Source organism: Theobroma cacao, chromosome 8, assembly GCF_053813885.1.
Source record: "Theobroma cacao isolate CCN51 chromosome 8, ASM5381388v1, whole genome shotgun sequence".
In the NCBI taxonomy this organism is placed as follows: domain Eukaryota; kingdom Viridiplantae; phylum Streptophyta; class Magnoliopsida; order Malvales; family Malvaceae; genus Theobroma; species Theobroma cacao.
In genome coordinates, this window is record NC_142646.1 from 27,761,601 (window position 1) to 27,780,326 (window position 18,726).

Genomic DNA, 18,726 nt, shown 5'->3' on the forward strand with positions numbered 1-18,726 from the left:
ATAATTACAAAGGCAATACTTATAATAATAATAATTAAAAAGTAAAATAATTTCAAAATTTTGAATATATATATATATATATATATATATATATATATAAATATATTTACCAAGAAAATGAATGCACAAATCATAGCATAGGTTTAAACCGGATACTTCCGGACAAAGCTACATCCAGAAAAGGAAAAATCTCTTAAAACACTTGAAAACTCAAAAACCCTTGGGAGCCATCATCTTACACTTCCTGCCGGATTGTTATAAGTCTTTCATTTCGATCAACAAAAGAAAGAGTGCAAAGAAATGTTCAAGAAGGCAGTAGAAGCAAAGGCCCACCAGAGGCTATCTGGGGCTGACAGGAAGAAGCTGAAGCGGACACTAAGAGACAGATTTCCCACAGCTTCTGATGCCGACATCGATGCCTTGCTTCCTCCCAAGGTGCCCATCTTTCATTTTTTTGTTGTCTTCTGATTGAAAATCCTTTTCATTTATACCCTACATCTTCATTCATGCACTGATTCTTTCTTTGCCGTTTTTCTTTTAATTTTTTTGATGGGGGTATTTGCATATTAGACTGAGATAACAGTTGCAAAGTTTCAAAATCGAGCCCATGTGTATGGTGTAGAAGGTGGGTTTCCAGTGTTCTTCGATGTTGATGGGCGAGGCACAGAAATTTACCCCACTGGTATGTTAGTTTTTTCTCCATCCCTGCTTATTTTTACGCTTCCCTTATTATTATTTTGCTAGCTTTGATGTATTGGGTAGTTTTGATTTCATTTGCAACGTTGGAGACTTGGCGTCTCGTGGATAAGAAGGGGTTTATCAAAAGTTTCTGTTATTGCATTGATGGGGTTGGGAAAGCTAAAATTGTTAGTAAATATGAAATTTTGTTTTAAATGTAGGTATTGAATTGATATCAACTAGAAAGCTTTCTTTCCAGTGTTGCGGCTAATAAAAACCAAAGAATTCTTATAGATGACTGGACGCTTACTCCTTACATGGCAAAGATATTTGTTCTCTTAATGTTCTTACTTTCTATGTTGCATTCATTTATGTCGAGTAAATTAATAAACATAAAAGAGTATTGTTAGAGAAATGATTGTGATTTGTGAGTGCTTGGAATTTCTAATGTGGACTGTATTGGGACTGATCCACATCTAGAGTAGGAGGAAAGATATTTTATAAATAAAAGTAAAAATAATGATTGTGATTGAAGTGGTAATCATACTGTGAATATTTTACTACCAGCTTTAATTGTGTTTTAGATTCTCTTGATTCTAGCTTTCTACAAGTTTTGTATCTGAAGTTGCATTGATGTTATGAAATTTGTTTCATAAGACAACTTTTCTTGCCAGCATTGTGCTACCTAGTGTCTGTACTGCATAGTCAGAAGGAACCAAGTGAATGAAGTTTTGAGTTGTGTTCTCCATACATTTCTGAATGAGCATTGATGGAAAACGGAATAGACTGAAGGAATTATCCTTGAATTTAGTCTAGTGAAGGCAATTTAACATTTTCTTTTCTTCCATGTTCTTTTGGTACAATAGGCCTTTATTTGTTGTATACTGTCAATGAACTTGAACTACAGCAGGAGTTTTAATTAGTTAGTGAGTTAGATATTGGGATCACCACAATAGGTGAGCACATCAATAGGATGATTCTTATAAAATTCTTTACCATTTATAGAGATAGCTGGGCCTCTTCAATATTTAATTGAGATTAAATTTACTCTATGGAGATCTTTCTAAGGGGTTCTCTTGTTTTTGTGGCGAAGGTGCTAGGGATATATAAGTACCGTGTTGGTGGGGATGGAAACTGTTGCTTTTAAATTCTTCTTATTCTATTCTTGTGCTTGAGGAGGAAGAGACTTTCCAAATGTTGTTGAGAGAGCTATATAGGCTAACTCAGAGAGCAAGTTTCAAGTACTCCTCTTTTACAGACTTTGTTACCTATGACTGAGTTTTAAACCCGTGCGATTCCAGAATACAAGTTATAAAATGTATAAAGAAACCATAATTTATATTTGATTGGGTATATATCTTGAGACTGCACTAGGATCTCTTGGGCTTAAGCATAACAAATATACAGAAAAACTAAATGGAAAAAGAAAAACATAACTCAAATGGAAATAAAAAACATAAGGCTAATCAAAATTTACCATGTAGTACAAATAAAGCCAAATGGAATGCTTCATGAAAAAAACAAATGGAGTGTGTGTGTGGAAATAAAAAACATAAGGCTAATCAAAATTTACCATGTTGTACAAATAAAGCCAAATGGAATGCTTCATGAAAAAAACAAATGGTGTGTGTGCGTGTGCGCGCGTGCGTGCGTGCGTGCGTGCGTGCGTGTGCGTGTGTGTGTGTGCGTGCGTGTGTGTGTGTGTGTGAACTGAATCTAGAAAAAGAGTGAAGCATACATTCAAATCCATATTCTAACCCATGTGGTAGACTCTTATTTATAGTAGTCAAAATAAATGTAAAAGGTAAGGATATTGAAGATTTAAAATGGAATAAATATAATTAATTTAGTCAGGATATTTTTTTCAATGTTTTTGTGGACTTGACTTAAATTAACATAAAGCCAAGACAACATGAAATTGATGAAAATCCCTGGTTTGTCTGACTTGGCTTGGTTGGTAGTTTTGTACATGACATAACTTGCTTCAATAGAACTCAATCTAATAAATAAATATGTCAAAGAAAGGCGGAGGAATTGTCAACCTGAATTCGAATTTATTAAATGTAAACCCAACTTGAGATAAATGTTTTCTGGGTGTATTAATGTCTTAAAACAATAATCATAGTATACAAGCAAGCTATAATTGAAGTAGTGATCGTCTAATTTTATGGAGTGGTGAGTAAACAAGGTTTTTGTTATTCCCCCATAGTTATCCTTAGCATGCCACTGGGCATGATTTTTTTTCCCTTAAGTGAAGAGCATTGGAATGTTAAAGATATTAACCTCGCAAAAGTTTTATTCAGAAAACTCAAATGGTGAAGTTCTTACATTATGTTCATGTTTTATATGCATTTTTCCTGGTTTTAGTATTTTGTTATCTAAAACTTTCCCTCTTGCAGTTTTTGCTCTCTGGAAGGTCCCTGAACTTATGCCTTCTTTTATGCTTAAGGGGGGTGAGGTTTCTCGATTTGTCATAGGAGGGGCAGATCTGATGTTCCCTGGTATTAGTGTGGCTGCTGAAGGTCTACCTTCATTTTCAGCTGGGGAGCCATGGGCGGTAAAAGTTCCTGGCAATCCAGCACCTATTGCAGTAAGCTTTTTTAGAAATTTTATCTGTTTTTTCTTTGCTAGCTCTCTATACTTCACATTGCATATTAATCTATGTAGTCAGGAATGGTAAAAGTTGATTTGTATTATGCAGGTTGGATCCACCACTATGAGCAGCACCGAAGCATTAAAAGCTGGTTTGCGTGGGAAGGCTTTAAGGATAATGCACTATTATCGTGACTTACTTTGGCAAGTATAGCTGGAAACTAACTGAGAAGTTGGTTAAAGTGTGGCTTCATCATTGACATGCCTGTGGGATCTTTGCAGGGAATCGGTTGAGGGCCATTATGTTCCTAATGCAGGTTTCTTGGAGGATGCTGTCTTTGAGGATCCTTCCTTTTTGTCATCAAATCAACCTTCTGTTTCGTCTGAAGGTGCTGCTGATGGGTCTGATGCTCAACAAAGTGGCATTAACAATGAAGATATCGGGGAATCTGTTAATGTAAATGATGTTGTTTCTGAAAGATTAGCTGCCTCAGCACAAAATTATTCTGAGAATGCTGCAGAAGAAATTACCCCAGATGTGAGTGATTTGAAGTTATCAGAAAATGTTGCTGCTACTGAGTCAAATACTGAGCACAATTCTCTCTCTACTGAGGGAGTGGATTCCCATTTGGACAGATGCCTTTTGCAGGCCTTGCATACGACGGTAAAGGATAAAGACCTTCCGATGCCTGGAAGCACATTGTGGTAAGATACTTAAATTTATATTCATGCACCTATATTCCCCCTCTCGTTGCTCCTTCCTCTCTCCCTCTGTGACACTTGTTGGGCACATGAAAGCGTATGCAATCATGAATAATATTTATGAAAAAACTAAAGAGTAGCTGTATCTAGATTGTCTATTCAAAAAACAAGAACTACGTGAAAGAGTACCTAAATTTCTTCCATGCAGTGATAGCATTACTAGTTTATAAATTCTTGGTTTGGTTAGCTTCATGGTTTGTTTGTATTTTTTGTTTCTTATGAAAAGAATTGAGGTTTCAATAAAAAGAGAAAAAAACAAATAAAGGGCATGACATTATATGGACATGTACAGGAAATGAAGATTCAGCATGGTATAGGTGGATTGTGTGAATAAATTCATTGAGGCATGAAACAGATGCAAGTTTGCAAATATGGGGATGATACGATAATATTCATTGGGACGTGAAATGAATCAGGGTGCAAACTCGAATTACTATTTTCTTCATTCTTCTTTCATGGATTTATCTCACATTTTGTCCATGGGTCAGTACGTAAATTCTTAATAGTTTTACTGTTGATTTTTTTTATTATCTTTATAAATATATTTGCCTCTCTTTCATTTAGGGGCTTAAAAGAAGGTAGAAAAGGCATCTCTTTCTTCTTCACTTGTCTCACATTTCTTCATTGCTTCTCGGTTATTTGTCTATTTGAAGGCATAATGATGTAGCCGAAAAAGGTTTAGGGCAATTAGAACTCAACAATTAGGGCTAGAATAGGGTTGATTGTGTTGGAACAATAAAAAGATAATTGGGTTTTCAAAGAAACCTCTTGAATAAATATTCAAAATAACAAAAGATGATAATAATAATCTTCTACCTAAGTACCTATTTATAATAGTTAAGATAAATCCTAATCAAATAGTAATTCTAATCCTAAATAAAGACTTAAAGTACTAAAATTCTAATAAAGATAGGAAAAAGAATCTCAAACTAAATAAAATAAAATAAAATCCTAAACTAACTAAAATACTAAATAAATTTTCATATGCGCCTGCATCACATAATACCAAAATAAGCCCTCAAACTTCAATCATAAATGGAAATCAACCCTCTATTTTATATTGCATGAATTTAAAATTATAAACTGATGAAGAACAAGTAGGGAAAGAGAAAGAAAGTGGAAATTTGGAGGAAAAATCAGAGAAGCAATTAGGAACAGAGGAAATTAAGGAAGAAATAGAACTAGGGAAGAAGAAAAACCAGAAAAGAATCAATAGAGGAAGGAATCTCAATAGTCAATACCTCAAAATCTCAAATATTCATCATCCAAAACCTCATCAAAATTAAAAGAACATAGGTATTTATAACTAAATATGAAAACCTAATAAAATGCAAATACCAAATATAACCTGATTAAAATAACCCTAATAAAATAGAAGGCCTCAACAATTCTCTATTATTGCCCCCATTTGAAAGAACTCAACTCCGGAGTGTTGGAATGCAAATATTGTTTTGCTTCAGGAAAAGCCATAGGTAGAAAAATGAAGGGCCTTTCTAATGAACAAGAGTTAGTGATAGTTGTCTAGACAAGAAGCAACAAGTGTATTGCAAAGAATTATTGCCACAAGTAAAATGCATCTAGGATGACTAGCATACAAAAAAAAAAAAAAAGGCTCAATAGCATCCCATTGAGGTAATGCATTTTCCACATGAAAAACATGACTAACATTCAAGTGGTTAGGCCCTGTCTTAAAAAAAAAAAAAACATATTCAAGTGGTTAGGGAAAGTAAATAAATATGCATTAAGTCCAAGTTGTGGGAGGAAGAAATATGGGTAAATGGATTGGGCACTCAATTTAAATGTTCAAGAGGGATGCAAACCGTGACACAGTCAGCAGCATCAAATTTCTTAATCCTACCATGCATGTCCATAGTAAAACTAAAATCCTCATAATTTGCCAATTTTTTGTCTAATCCAACATGAGATCAAAAATATGTTGGACAAAGAATCTTAAAGTATTAAAAAGCAAAGTGTCATGTCAAGAAATAAAATCAAAAGGCATGTGGGATTGGTTTAAGAGAGGCAAGAAAATGATCTCTTGTGAAGCTATGTGACCTCTACCATGACAATTAAAACACTTACCACTAAGATTAAGTGAAGAAAATTCCTTAGTCTTAGTAGTGCTATCATTTCTAAGCTTTGAGAATGAGACTCCCAGATTGATCAGGAATATCAAATTGAAAAGAAGTCCTAAAACCATTTCTTTGCTTTTAATTTAAAATCTTCTTCCCAAAAATGTTGTAGCCCTGATTTTACCTCAAAAAAATAGATGCCTTAACCACTGAGATGACCTCTTGTAGAGGGAGAATAACTGCTTTTTATTTTTCAACTTGGCAGAAAAAATCCTAAAACCATTTCTCAAAAAAAAAAAAAAAAACTAAAAATGTTGAATAAAAAATTTTCATTCTTTTTTGTTGTTTTTCTCTTCTTTCTTCTCTTCCGTTTTCTTCCTTTCTTGTTCTCTTCCCAATTGACAAGATTGTTGGTATGATATAAAGCCTTTTCACTTTAAAATTGGGGTCTGCTAATTTAATCTTGCATATGTTGCTAGACTTAGCTTGACCTGGATTTGGTGTCCACGATGCTGGCGTGGATTTATTAATGGTTTTAGGGTTTTTTTTTATTTTTATTTTTGGAAGATGTTGTTATAGGGTTTCTTTGTTAGGTTAAAAAAACTTAACTTTTGGTCCAACTCTTGTTTTTGTTGTTTAAATAATTTTTTTGGTTGCTACTGAAGCAGAGATAAAATGAGTTAGTGCGCTGCCATCTCTATTGGACTCAATTTCACTCATTTTCAAATTAAATGGTCATAATTTCAAGAGAATAAGAGTTTATAACCTTGATTTCATGCAATAAAATATAAAGGGTTGATTTCCATTTTTGAGTGAAGTTTGAGGGCTTATTTGAGTATTTTGCCCAATTTAAAACATTATTTGAAGATCCTGTACGCGTTTTCTTCTTTTAGTTATTTGACTAAGGAACTAGACCTTTATCCATTTATTATAATGTAATGTTAGTCTGATTTGTACAAATAGGCACCATGAAAAGTTATGGTTCTAAACCTTTTTTCCTCACAAATTTGTTTGAGCTGCCTTGACCTTGTTTTTTCTTACTTATAAACTTTCTTTATTTTTCATGAGATCATGGTTTCTGAACAATGAGTGAAGATTATCCTTTCTAGATTTGATGAAATATGATACCTAAAATGTGGGATTCTTTTGCTATTATACCAAGAAGCACAGATACTTTGGAATCGCAAGTGTACCAGTCTTGTGTCTGTGTCCAATGTGGATATGCTTTCGACACACTGGGATATGTATTTAATACGGAGAGTCTTGCCATAAAGAAATGAAAGTATTAGGATTTGGCCAAGACATGCCTGACACTGGCTGGATATGGCAGTGAGATGACAAAAAATTATAGCTGTCCATTTGCACGAATAGGCAGAAGAGGAGAGAGAAATGTTAAGGACAGATTGACCTTCCTGTGCTTTGTGCTCAGATTAGAGATAAAAGTCGATTTTAAGGTGATGTAATCAAGGGAATGGATGGAGTTGCAGCACTGCATTGCTGAACCAGGGCAGTTGCTGTGTTGATGAAGATGTAGAAAACTTTTTTTATAGTTGGCAACTTAACTATAAAATTGGGCTGGGTCAAGTGGGCTTTTGGTTGAAAGGTTTTAAAGTTTATTGGGTTACATCTTCTAAGCCTAAAGCTGTTGGGCCATATTAATTTGCATTATGTCTGATACACTTTTGACAAAATATTTTCTAGACAAATTTAATAAAATTTTGTAAGACTTTGTATTATATATTATTTATGTCAAAATTAACGAAATTATATATAATAAATATATATTTATAATTTCAATATTGTTTTGTCCAAGCCATATCAGACCTGTGCCTTGTGTCTGTATCTGTGCTGCCTAGCTATTATATTGCTTTAGATGATTTGCGATTGCATAGATGTCAATTTTATGTCTAGACATGCTTGCTTTATGCTCATTATTGGACCAGGCATCATTGTTTTCTCCAATTTCATACTTTCCAGACGTTGTTTGTGATTGGTGCAGGTCAAACCATGTGTTAGCTTGTAGACCTTCAGGAATCACATTAGATATCAAGAAGTCATCTCATAAGAAGTTATCAAAGTGGCTACAAGCCAAATCATCCACAGGACTGGTTTGTTTCCTACATTTTCTCGTAAAAGTAGTGCTCTGATAGTTTAGAAACTAGGTCTACTTATCCTATTTTATTTAGTTTGTTTTATTTTTCCATTCAGATTTTACTCAGTTTTTTTTTAGATCAAACCCTCTTAACGGTGAAGGTTAACAAACATGAAAGAGGGCATTATTTGGGGGTTAAATGAGCTAGCCTTTATCTTTTGATGTAGCAAGTATCATTAGCCCTGACGTGATTTGAAATATGACCTTTTGGCTCTAAAATGGGATATGTCCTTTGATGCTTCTGTGGGTTAAAATATGCTGTCTTTGGATTTTGCATGAAGTATGGAAGTAAAGTTACGACAGAAAAGAAAGTTAAATGGTGAAATTTCTTGCTAAAAGGTATCCACTAAGATGCAACTAATGTTCGTTTGGTAGATGCAGGATATGAAGTTACACTAAGGATTGTCTTAGAGTAGCTTCATACTCCCTTGAGCAACTATGCTAAAATGAATAGGAAGTTTTATGAGCTTGTCTTCTCTTTTATGTGTTGGTTCAATGTATGAAGCTCGCATGTAGTTTCATTATATTGAAGAAAATCGATACATTGGTAAAAACTGATGTTTTTATTCTGATCTATAGGTTGGCTTCATCATTCCTTTTGCTACTGATCTATTATTGCAGTGGGAAGTAGGGTTCTATGATTTGACATTTTATGAATTTAGGCATTAAAAGGAATAAAAAAAGTTGGAGCTTTTATGAGGTAGGAACTTTCCAAGAAAGATGGTTCTCAACTTCTGATTGTTACAGAGAAACAAAACATTTTTAGAAAGAAGAATTTGTTCTGCTTGAAAAATTTGCTGTCACTAGAGAAATTACACCACATGGTGCAGTTGCATATAATTCTTGAAAAATGGCCAACTCCCATAATGAGGCATGAAAGTTTTAGTCTAACTTCAAATTGGTGAAGTCTCCTTTCATATTTAATTCATCTAATAGTGTTGGTTATGGTGGCCTGAGATTGATAAAAAAAGAAAAAAGGTAAACCCACAATTTTCTAGGTGGTTAAAATCCTGATCAAGCAGTCAAAGCCTATATCAACCACAGCCTTCTCTCTAAAATGGGTTGCTTTATATTTTCTTATTCATTATTTTATTTTTTATTTCTTGATCATTGTTACTGCTATAACAGATTGTGGTAAAAGAAGACAAGTACAAAAAGGAAGCTATGTTAATTTCTGTTAACCGTGCTCACCCAGACTACTTATCATTCAAGCCAGAAAAACGACCAGTAGAGAAAGTTGATCAGGCTGGTGATAGTGCTGCTAGTGAATGTCTTTCACAAAAGGTGCTTGAAGTGGTAGAGGTCTATAAATCCAGTGTGCATGTTAAGCCCATTTTTGCTTCTGTTGGAGCTGACACTGGGAAACTGTACTCAGCTTCTGAGGCTTCTGATATTGTCTTCAAGTACATTGAGAAAGAAAATCTGGTGAAGCAAACAAACAAAGCAATCATGGTTTTAGATGCAACTTTGTGTGATGCATTGTTTAAGGGAGCCATCAAGAAAGGTTCAACTTATCCAACTGAGATCCACAAGAAAGATTTAGGATCAACATTTATAAGCCGCATGCAGGCCCACCACATCGTGACTAGAGGAAGTGAGTCAGCTGTGCGGAAAGGTGCTTTGAAAACAGTGCAGATAGTGACAGAACGAAGGCAAGGTAACAAAAAGGTGACAAAAGTTTCAGGTTTGGAAACTTTCCTCGTGGATGCTGAAGCATTGGCATCAGAGCTACAGAAGAAGTTTGCTTGCAGTACAACGGTGGCAGAATTGCCAGGTTGGTTTTCTCTTCGTTTTTGACATATTTCATCATATTGCTTGGTGGTCAGTATAGAATTAGTAGAGCTCTCCACGGACTTGGATAACTGCCCTAGTGCAGTGCAATGACAATTATATTAAATAACAAATCTTCCAAAATCTTCCTTCCCGGGCGTCAATTTTCATTCCCTAGTGCAGTACAATGACAATTATATTAAATAACAAATCTTCCAAAATCTTCCTTCCCCGGCATCAATATTCATTCTTCCTCTCTAGCATGTTTTTTGATGTGGGGTGGGGGAGATAAGTACTCTGCATCTTCTTTTGGATTGCTTGCTCCATCTCTCATCGTTTCACACATTGTCAAGTTTTTGACATGAATTCTCTCATCGTCAATTTGTTTTTTTTTTGAAAGAACAAAATCATCACTGGCTTTGGCCAGCACTTACCATTTCACACATTTCAAGTTGTTGCCATGACTTAACTCTTGATCATTTCTTTTTAGAACAAAATCATCATTAATGCTGGCCTCCACGACATCACCTTATCACCTTCAATTCCTACTCAATATTATGTTCACTTCATTAATAAAATCAAATGCTATGAACAGGTCTTATGTTAGACTAGTAACACCATGTAATTTTCTTAACTGTTGGCAGAAGGATACATTAATTTTTTTTTTTTTTTAAAAAAAAGGAGGCTTTGGTCATAATTTTGGGAAAAAGAAAGGAAGAAACTGGATGTGAGGTGGAGCTGAAGGAGGGAAGATTTTAGATTGGTTGAGACGTGGAAAGTAGAAATGAGGAAAGAATAACACTAATCTGAGTCCATCTGTGCTTGGAAGTTGCAAGTGAGAGAAAAAGAGCCAAAAAATCTGTTAGAACTTAAAGTGAAAGAGAAAAAGAGCCAAAAAATCTGTTAGAACTTAAATGAGTGAGAGTTGTGGGAGAGAGAGCATGAGAAGAACAGAGGTAGAAACCAGGAAAAAAAAAAGAAAGCTGCTGTTGTAAAACTTCTTTCCACATGAAACTTATAAAGTCCCACTAGTCTATTTCTTCACAAGAACATATATAGACCTTATGGATCAAAGAGTTAAACTGGTTGACCGGGACTTGCCAACCTGAACAGTTGCTCGCAAGACTCGAGGATTAAGATGGAAAGAATGTTCAAGTAGTCTTTCTTTATGCTTTTCATGTTTCTTTTTAGATAGTTTCCTTGTCACAAGCATTCACATAAAAAAGTCCTACTAGTCTATTTCATCACAAGAACATATTTGGACCTTATGGATCAAACAGTTAAAACTGTTGGCTGAGCAAAAAATGGTTAAACTGCTGATCTGGAACTGCCGACCTGAACAGTTGCTTGCAAGAATCAAGAATCAAGATCGAAAGAAGGTTCAAGTAGTCTTTCATCATGCTTTTCATGTTGCATTTTGATTAGTTTCCTTGTCACATGCATTCACTTGCAATTTGAAGAAGCACATGAATGGCAAGAAATGCACTGTTTTAGTTTTACTGAAATATACTTTAATTTTTTCTCTTATAGGTAAGAAAGGGCATGAGGTTCTTATCCAAGGTGGGGTGATTGATGATGTTGCAAGACATCTGGTTGAACAATATGGAATCCCAAAGAGATACATTGAATTTCTTGATAAAACCAGGAAATAAGAAGTGATAAATGGTTAGTTTGTCTTCCTATAAAGTTGTCCATGGTTGCTTGTGTAGGGATTTTGAAGTACTCTTGGTTTATGTTCAGTGAAAAGGTCAATGTGATGATGCTGTAGTTTGTCAATACATTGGAAATTTGTTATGTTCTTATACAAAGGTGGCGTTTGTTATGTTCTTATACAAAGGTGGCGTTTGTTATGTTCTTATACAAAGGTGGCGTTTGGAATGAGAGATGTACATTCACATTTTTTAAAATGTGCTAAATTAAATTACATTGTAGTTAATCAACACAATATAAGATTGCAATGCAATCACGTTACATTGAGTTGATGGATGTAATGCGATTATATTGAAAAATCAATGCAATCTTTATTATTATTATTTTTTTTTTGAAAGACTGAAGTTTCTTTGTTAATGAGGATGGAAAAATCCTCTTCAAAAGAACATCATTAAAGACTCAATGATTTGTGGGCTATACCTGGACACAAAAAGCAAGTATAATCTCCAAATCTTCCTCACAACTACCCACAAAAACCCACCACATAAAAATCAAGTTACAAAACACTTCCATAAAACAGAGACCTGCACACTTCTACCTAAACTAAACCCATTAAGTCATGGCAGCATAACACAATAGAAGAAGACTGTCCTACCTTTGAAAACCATAAAACCTTTTACAGACAATCGCCTATTGACCCTTGCGTAAAAGGTCTCTCAAGTCATTTCGCTACTTCAACTGTCAATTGCTTGAAATTATGATTAAAGTCGGAAACTGAAACCCCTTCAATCTTGGCACAATGTTTCTTAAAGTGCTTAGCCACTTGTTCTTTAATTTCGTCCGGATCCTCGATATCTTGCCCATTAACTCTAATCTTCATAATCTTGTTAGTTCATCTCTTTGCTGGCGCCATCGCATGAAAGTATCTTGTGTTTTATCCCCTTTCGTTATCCACTACACCTTTGACTTTTGTCTCCATTCTTGTTCCTCTCTTCTGTACATCTCTCACAATATTGTTCGTTTTTCAATAATCTCTTGCCTTATGGCAACATCATTGTAATTTCTTTCTCTTTCCACTTTTAATATTTGGATGTCTTCCTCTAAAGTTTTTATTCTGTCTCTAACCTCCCCCATCTTTATTTTCTACCACTATTTAATTTTTGGTTTAAGATCTCTCAACCTCTTCCATAAACCATCTCCCACTTGTTCTCTCTTTTTCCTTTTCGCTCAAAAACTAGTCACGAGCTTTTGGTCAACCAAGAACCTATCAAGTTTGCTCACCACAAATTCTTCACTATTTTTTACCCTGGTATACTTTCCACTTACCATGGGTAAATCAATCAACCCAATACCATTAATAAATTTTTCAAAATGAACAAATAATCTACTGATGTCTCTATGCCTATTCTCTCTTCCTCATTCTTAACACAATTGAAGTCTCCTCCAATACACCATTTGACATCAACCCCATTTAATACCTCAGTTAGTTCAACCCAAAACAGTTTCCTTGCTTCGTCATCATTGGGGGCGTAAATGTTGCCAAGCCTTTGTTTTCTATTACTCTCTTAACAATTCCAATGATCAGCATGTAGTTTTTATTCTCGATTACCCTTTCAAGGTCAAATGCCTCTTCTTTTCACATGCTAATTATACCTCTTGAGTGTCTTTCAGATCTCACAACATATCCTTTAATATTATTTCTGCCCTAAAGCTTTGAAAAGAAATTACTCATAACCTCTTCCAACTTGGTTTCTTGCAGAAAAACCACATCCGATCTTGTTCTATTGATCACACTTCTTACTGCTCATTTCTTTTCCCCTATCCCAAGCCCTCTAATATTCCATGTCATGATAATCATAAAAACAAGGATTCACACACAAATAATAAGACCTTACTTTGCTGCATCCTTTAACTTGCCAATTCGTCTTCTTCTTCCAACCTAGAGAACACTTCCACAACTGCTTCTTTTCTTGGTTGGAATTCAAGATCCAATGCTCGACTTGTCTCCCACGTAGATTCTGCCTCTTGCCTAGTCGTTTGATTCCTTTGTCGAGAGTCCTCATTACTAACTACGTTAACTTCTACATCGTGCCTCAATTGCCTCTTACTTTTCAGCAGGTCATTGTCATTTTTTCTAGACCGCCTATTAAGGCTCTCACCCATTACTCTTCTACCAACAGACGTACTACTTTCTCTTGTCTCTCTGCTCATATACTTTCTTTGTTGCACTGTCTCTATCTTTCCTCTACCTCTGGATCGCCCACGTCTCCCTCTACCCTTAGAAACACTCCTCTGGTTTCTCTTTTCAATTTCCCTCCTGATTTACTTCATTTCTTTTTTTGCCCTTTGGATTCAATTGTAATGTCGTAGGTGTTTGCTTCCTTTCTCTTACTTTCCTTTGAGCTTGTGTCATCAATCACCTTTTTCTTAGATTCTTGCTTCAAGCCATTACTTCTCCTCTCTTTTCTCTCATCCTGTTATTTTCCCCAATTGCCTTCATTCTTGTTTTCCCCTGAACTGTTTGCAGCAACGACCTCCTCAGCTTATTGGCCTACCCTTCTTTTCTTTTTTTTTTTTATAATTGGGGGAGGAGGGATTCGAACCCTGCTATTTAGGCAGGGGGATAATGTATCAACCAATGAGCCAAATGCTCGGGTGCAATTGGCCTACCCCTTTTTTTCTTTGTTGTTTCCTTTCCCACACCCAACCCTTATCATTTATTGTTCTATCGCCCATTTTCAAGTTCTGCCTCCCATTTTCTCTATTCTTTTATGCAACCCATCATCACCGTTTTCCTTTGTCATCTGACCTAAATTTCTTTATTTTTGCTATGTCCAATTATCATACTTCCTCTTTCATTCCCAGCCCATGAACTTGGGCTTGTATTAGCTACTTTCACTAAGTCATTCACACCTCTGCTTGATTAGGCTTTACTTATTTCATTGTCCTCTTTGGGGCTCTTATTTTCCTTATCATTACAAAACCTTTCATTGTCCCCTTGGTTCCTCAACTATTCTCTGACCCATTCACATTTTTCAGGCCCCCAACCTCTCAAGTTCTTTTGCACGTTTATCTTCTCCAATTCAAATGTCAAATTTCCCTTCTTACTCTATTGTCCCTTTTCAGTTGATTTCTTGTTACTGTTGGTATTTGCCCTTGAGCCAATTGGATTGGTCAAGAAATATATATATATATATATATATATATATATATATTATCATTTAATGCATATTTAATTGCATAATTATATGTGATAGAAGTTTTTCTTCATGTTAGTGCAATAATAAGGAGTTATTAAGTACTAATTGGATGAAGCCCATGAAACATAAAGGCCTTGCAAGAGAATTGTAAAATTGTTACAATTATGAGATCACTATGCATCAAAGCCATGTTCCTAAAATTGTTCCTAGTCATTATATCGTCAAAACAAGGTATTGACAATGCTCAAAGACTGGTACATGTTAAGCCTTTTTACTTAAGAAGTAAGCAATTGATCTCATAGATTGAAGTATATGGGATACTTGAGGATAACGCGTAGGTGCTTGTTAAAGAACAAGTTCACTGGACGTGACTTGTTATGAGAACTCCATTTGGTATTTCACTCAAGTGTCTATGAAAAATGTTCTCATGTGATAGTCGTGCAACTAATCCTTGACTTAAGACACCAAGTCATCTTGTATGGGGAATGACATACTTTGATTTCACCCCTACGGGTTGAAAGCAACTAGATGCCTAAACAGGGTGCTTTTGGGTATGCCATGAAGCATGCGAAGGTGAATGAGTGGTCAAGAGAGGATTCATCACCCCAAGTGATATGAGGGGATGTATCTCACTTGTTCTCAATTCTTGATTAACTTGTATAAAGTCTTTGGCCAAAGCATAATGAATTTGAGAAAAGTTAGTTTTCTAAATTCATAAGGTTAGTCATGAATTATAGGAACCAATATAGAATGTTATAAGTAGACATTGAGCCATGCTTAATAACATATCCGGGATATTTGATGAAATGACTGATTGCATTGAGAGGCTTATCAATGACGAGCTTTGTCAAATTTTTTAATTGACCCTCTAACATTTGGATGGTCATGATGTATTGCTAGATGTCGTTCATGATCTATAAATATAAATTAATTATCAAATTAATATTTGATTATGATTTATATTTTATTGCCAACATGTTAGAAGCCTAATGAGTCACACACATTAAGTGACATGATTGATATTAAATAAAGACAATTAATTAAGTTGGACTTAATTGAAAAATACCAAAATAAAGTGAGAAATTAATTAAGTTTTCAGATAATTAAATTAAAATACAACTATTGTATTTAGGTTACAAACTAGTTTGGCTATATAAATATATTATATTAGCAAACTAGAACTTGAAACCTCAACAAGAAAAAACTACTTCTCAACTGTTTCATAAAATAAGAAAAAGAAAAATAGTTTTCTTTGTCTGACAAAAATAAGATTCAGCAAGAATTTTGGTCATTTTGTTTTAGAAACAATACTTGCTACCACAATGAGAAGGTCTTATTCAGTTACTGTGTGGATTGCTATTAGAAGCCAAACACTTGGATAGCTAAAGATTTGACAAATCCTAAATGTGAAAAAGCAAAGATTTAGATTTAATTGACTCTTGATTACGATATACAGAACAAGGTATGTAACTCTTAAACTTATGAGTGTTCATTATTAATTTAAAAGTTACATAAAAAACACAAACATTGATTCTGTAGGATTCGACTGTTTCTCTGATTAAATTATTATTTTATTTTTTCGATGCGTTACTATTTTAATTATTGATTATTTTCCTGTTTGAGCATAAGGTCGAATCCCAGCAGTTACTGACTGTATCTTTTTCCTACCATGCATGACTCGACGAAGCTGCGATTTGACCATTCTCATGCTTTTCCTGCAATGCATGATTTGTATTCCCATGCCCATCTGTCCCGAATTTTTTCGAATCCAACTCATCAACTTTTGTCGGCCGCAACTCTGGAATTTCCCCTCCATCATCTCGACCACTATCCTCCGTTGTGATCTCCTCCTCCAACCCTTCCACCGCTAGTCATGATGCTCTTATTGGTTGTGCCCATTCACTACTCTCAACATTAAATATTGAAGCTTAAATAGTGACTTTGCTTCCATATACAAGAATATTAATGGAACTTGTGATATTGCTGACTCTATCCACTTCCACCAAGATTAAGGCGTAATCAAAACGTCTTCTCTTTTTTGTATCTTTATCGGTTCCAATATACTTTCCCCATCTTTCCCCAATGAATTTAAAGACTTCATCATGCCAAGCATGAATTGGAATTCCTCTAGTTTCACCCAGACCCTGTACTTTCTCTGGTTCATCTGTTCTTTGTATGGAACCACCGACAGGAACCGTCTCTCAAAAAGATCAAAGTAATCTTGTATAAAGACCTCCATCTCCTCTTTATTCCCAAATGTAATAAGGATTGACAAACCTGCCGCAAGTCATACATCAACCAAAATACCTTTTCGAAATAACCCACTTTAAATCGAATTGTAGCTAACTGCGCTATGTAGATATCCCAATGCAGTACAATTAAGCAAATCCAAATCCTTTGCTGCAATAGTGATAACCTCACATTCTTTTTCCTTCTTTGCTTTATCTTTACCAACGGCCTTATATCTCTCCTTCGCTTTATCTCCACCAGTGACCACATTTTTCTTTTCTTTACTCATTGTTAGAGCTTCGCAGTAAGATTTTGGGATTGTCTGCTCCACTACTTACCTACCCTTTCTTTCCCATTGTTCCTCAAAGCTGTAATTTCCTTCGGCTTGTCTGCATCTCTCACTTGTAATATTCTACCATCTAACCGCATTCCATGCCTTAATCCAATTGCTATTCTCTGCTCTATTTCATTTTTTTTTTTTGAAAAGTAGAAATTTTATTAATTTCAAAAGCTTATATGTCATAACAAGTCTTGAATGTTATAGATAAAAGACTTTTAGTGACATAAGAAGTCAAGCAATTGAAAGAAAAAGAGTAGTACACATACAAGAAGACTACACTACTCCACACAAAAGTGAAACTATAATCCAAGCCTATTGCCTTGACTTGCAACATCCAGAAAAAGCAAAGCTCCAACAGGCGTAAACGCTCCACTCAAAAACAGACTTATGGTTGACATCGGTTGACTTGAACATATCAATTTAGGAATTATTCTTATCTCAAAGGCTCTGATAACATTCATGCATCCATCTTTAAACAGGCAGTCTGGCTCAATTCCTTGAAACTTTTCCACGAAAAATAACACTTTTGAAGCCAAACACCAACCCATCAGAAACACTTTCACGCTTCCAACAACATCAGCTAGACATCTCATGTTAAAAAACCATCTCTTGTCATTTGAAGCTCTCTTTTACTGTTCCTTTCTTGGCTTTAGCTCTTTCCGCTGCCTCCCTTACCATGTCTGCCAGCAACATATCCTCATCTTTCTCACAAGTGAAACCCAATTTATTCTCAATTGAGCAAGCAACCTTCACGTCTCTCATTAGCACTTCATTCCTATTCTTGAAATCCCTATTTGATAAAAATTTATTACCAATTTTCTCGCCTTTTCTTCTACTTTTCTCTTTGTTAATTTTTCTCCTTTTCTTTTTGAATCTAACTTGATTCGCCCCCTTGCTCGTCACTATTTTCTCATCAACCTCTTCATACCATCTCTTTTTTATCAACTTTCCCAATCCTTCAAAGCCTGTATTATTTTTTTTTTATATTTCTTTGTCCATCATAAGCCTTCTTTTGCTCTGTATCAGACTACTCTTCCCACAGAAAGTCTTTCTCTTTTCTTGCCTTAATTTTTCACTCCCGAATTCTCCTTCCTATCCCTTTTGTCCCTTGTCTGCTAATTGCTTCTAAGCTTGATGAGTTTTCATCCCCCTTGTTAACCCTTTTTGGCCCAATATCAACTTTTATCTTTTGCGTAATATCACCACTTGACAAATTGGTTGAGCTCTCACCCACTCTTCTTTTTGGGTCTAGTCCACTATCAGTCCATAGTCCACCTTCAC

General features: G+C 35.1%; 1 protein-coding gene across 5 annotated transcripts; it reads left to right on the forward strand.

Annotated features, from left to right (window-relative positions):
- The first annotated feature begins 117 nt into the window (after positions 1-117).
- LOC18592925 (eukaryotic translation initiation factor SUI1 family protein) lies at positions 118-11,976 on the forward strand. Of its 5 annotated transcripts, XR_016027948.1 has the most exons (10): positions 120-435; positions 571-682; positions 3,078-3,268; positions 3,380-3,474; positions 3,553-3,975; positions 8,104-8,212; positions 9,385-10,030; positions 11,557-11,691; positions 11,767-11,835; positions 11,892-11,976. XR_016027948.1 is itself a non-coding variant. In XM_018126116.2 (9 exons), exons 1-8 carry the CDS (start codon positions 301-303, stop codon positions 11,676-11,678), a joined length of 1,833 nt encoding a protein of 610 aa, XP_017981605.2. In that variant the 5' UTR covers positions 120-300; the 3' UTR covers positions 11,679-11,691; positions 11,767-11,976. The 5 variants fall into 5 exon arrangements, 2 of the variants coding, with proteins under 2 accessions (XP_017981605.2, XP_017981604.2); XR_016027949.1 differs by adding an exon at positions 11,307-11,405 and having other exon boundaries at positions 118-435; positions 11,557-11,976; XM_018126116.2 differs by having other exon boundaries at positions 11,767-11,976.
- The last annotated feature ends 6,750 nt before the right edge of the window (positions 11,977-18,726 follow it).

Excerpts from the sequence above, each read along its gene's own strand:
- LOC18592925 (XM_018126116.2), top strand. The coding sequence starts at position 301 with ATGTTCAAGAAGGCAGTAGAAGCAAAGGCCCACCAGAGGCTATCTGGG. Across the intron at positions 436-570 it reads ATGCCTTGCTTCCTCCCAAG|ACTGAGATAACAGTTGCAAA; the intron begins GTGCCCATCTTT and ends TTTGCATATTAG. Across the intron at positions 10,031-11,556 it reads AACGGTGGCAGAATTGCCAG|GTAAGAAAGGGCATGAGGTT; the intron begins GTTGGTTTTCTC and ends TTTCTCTTATAG.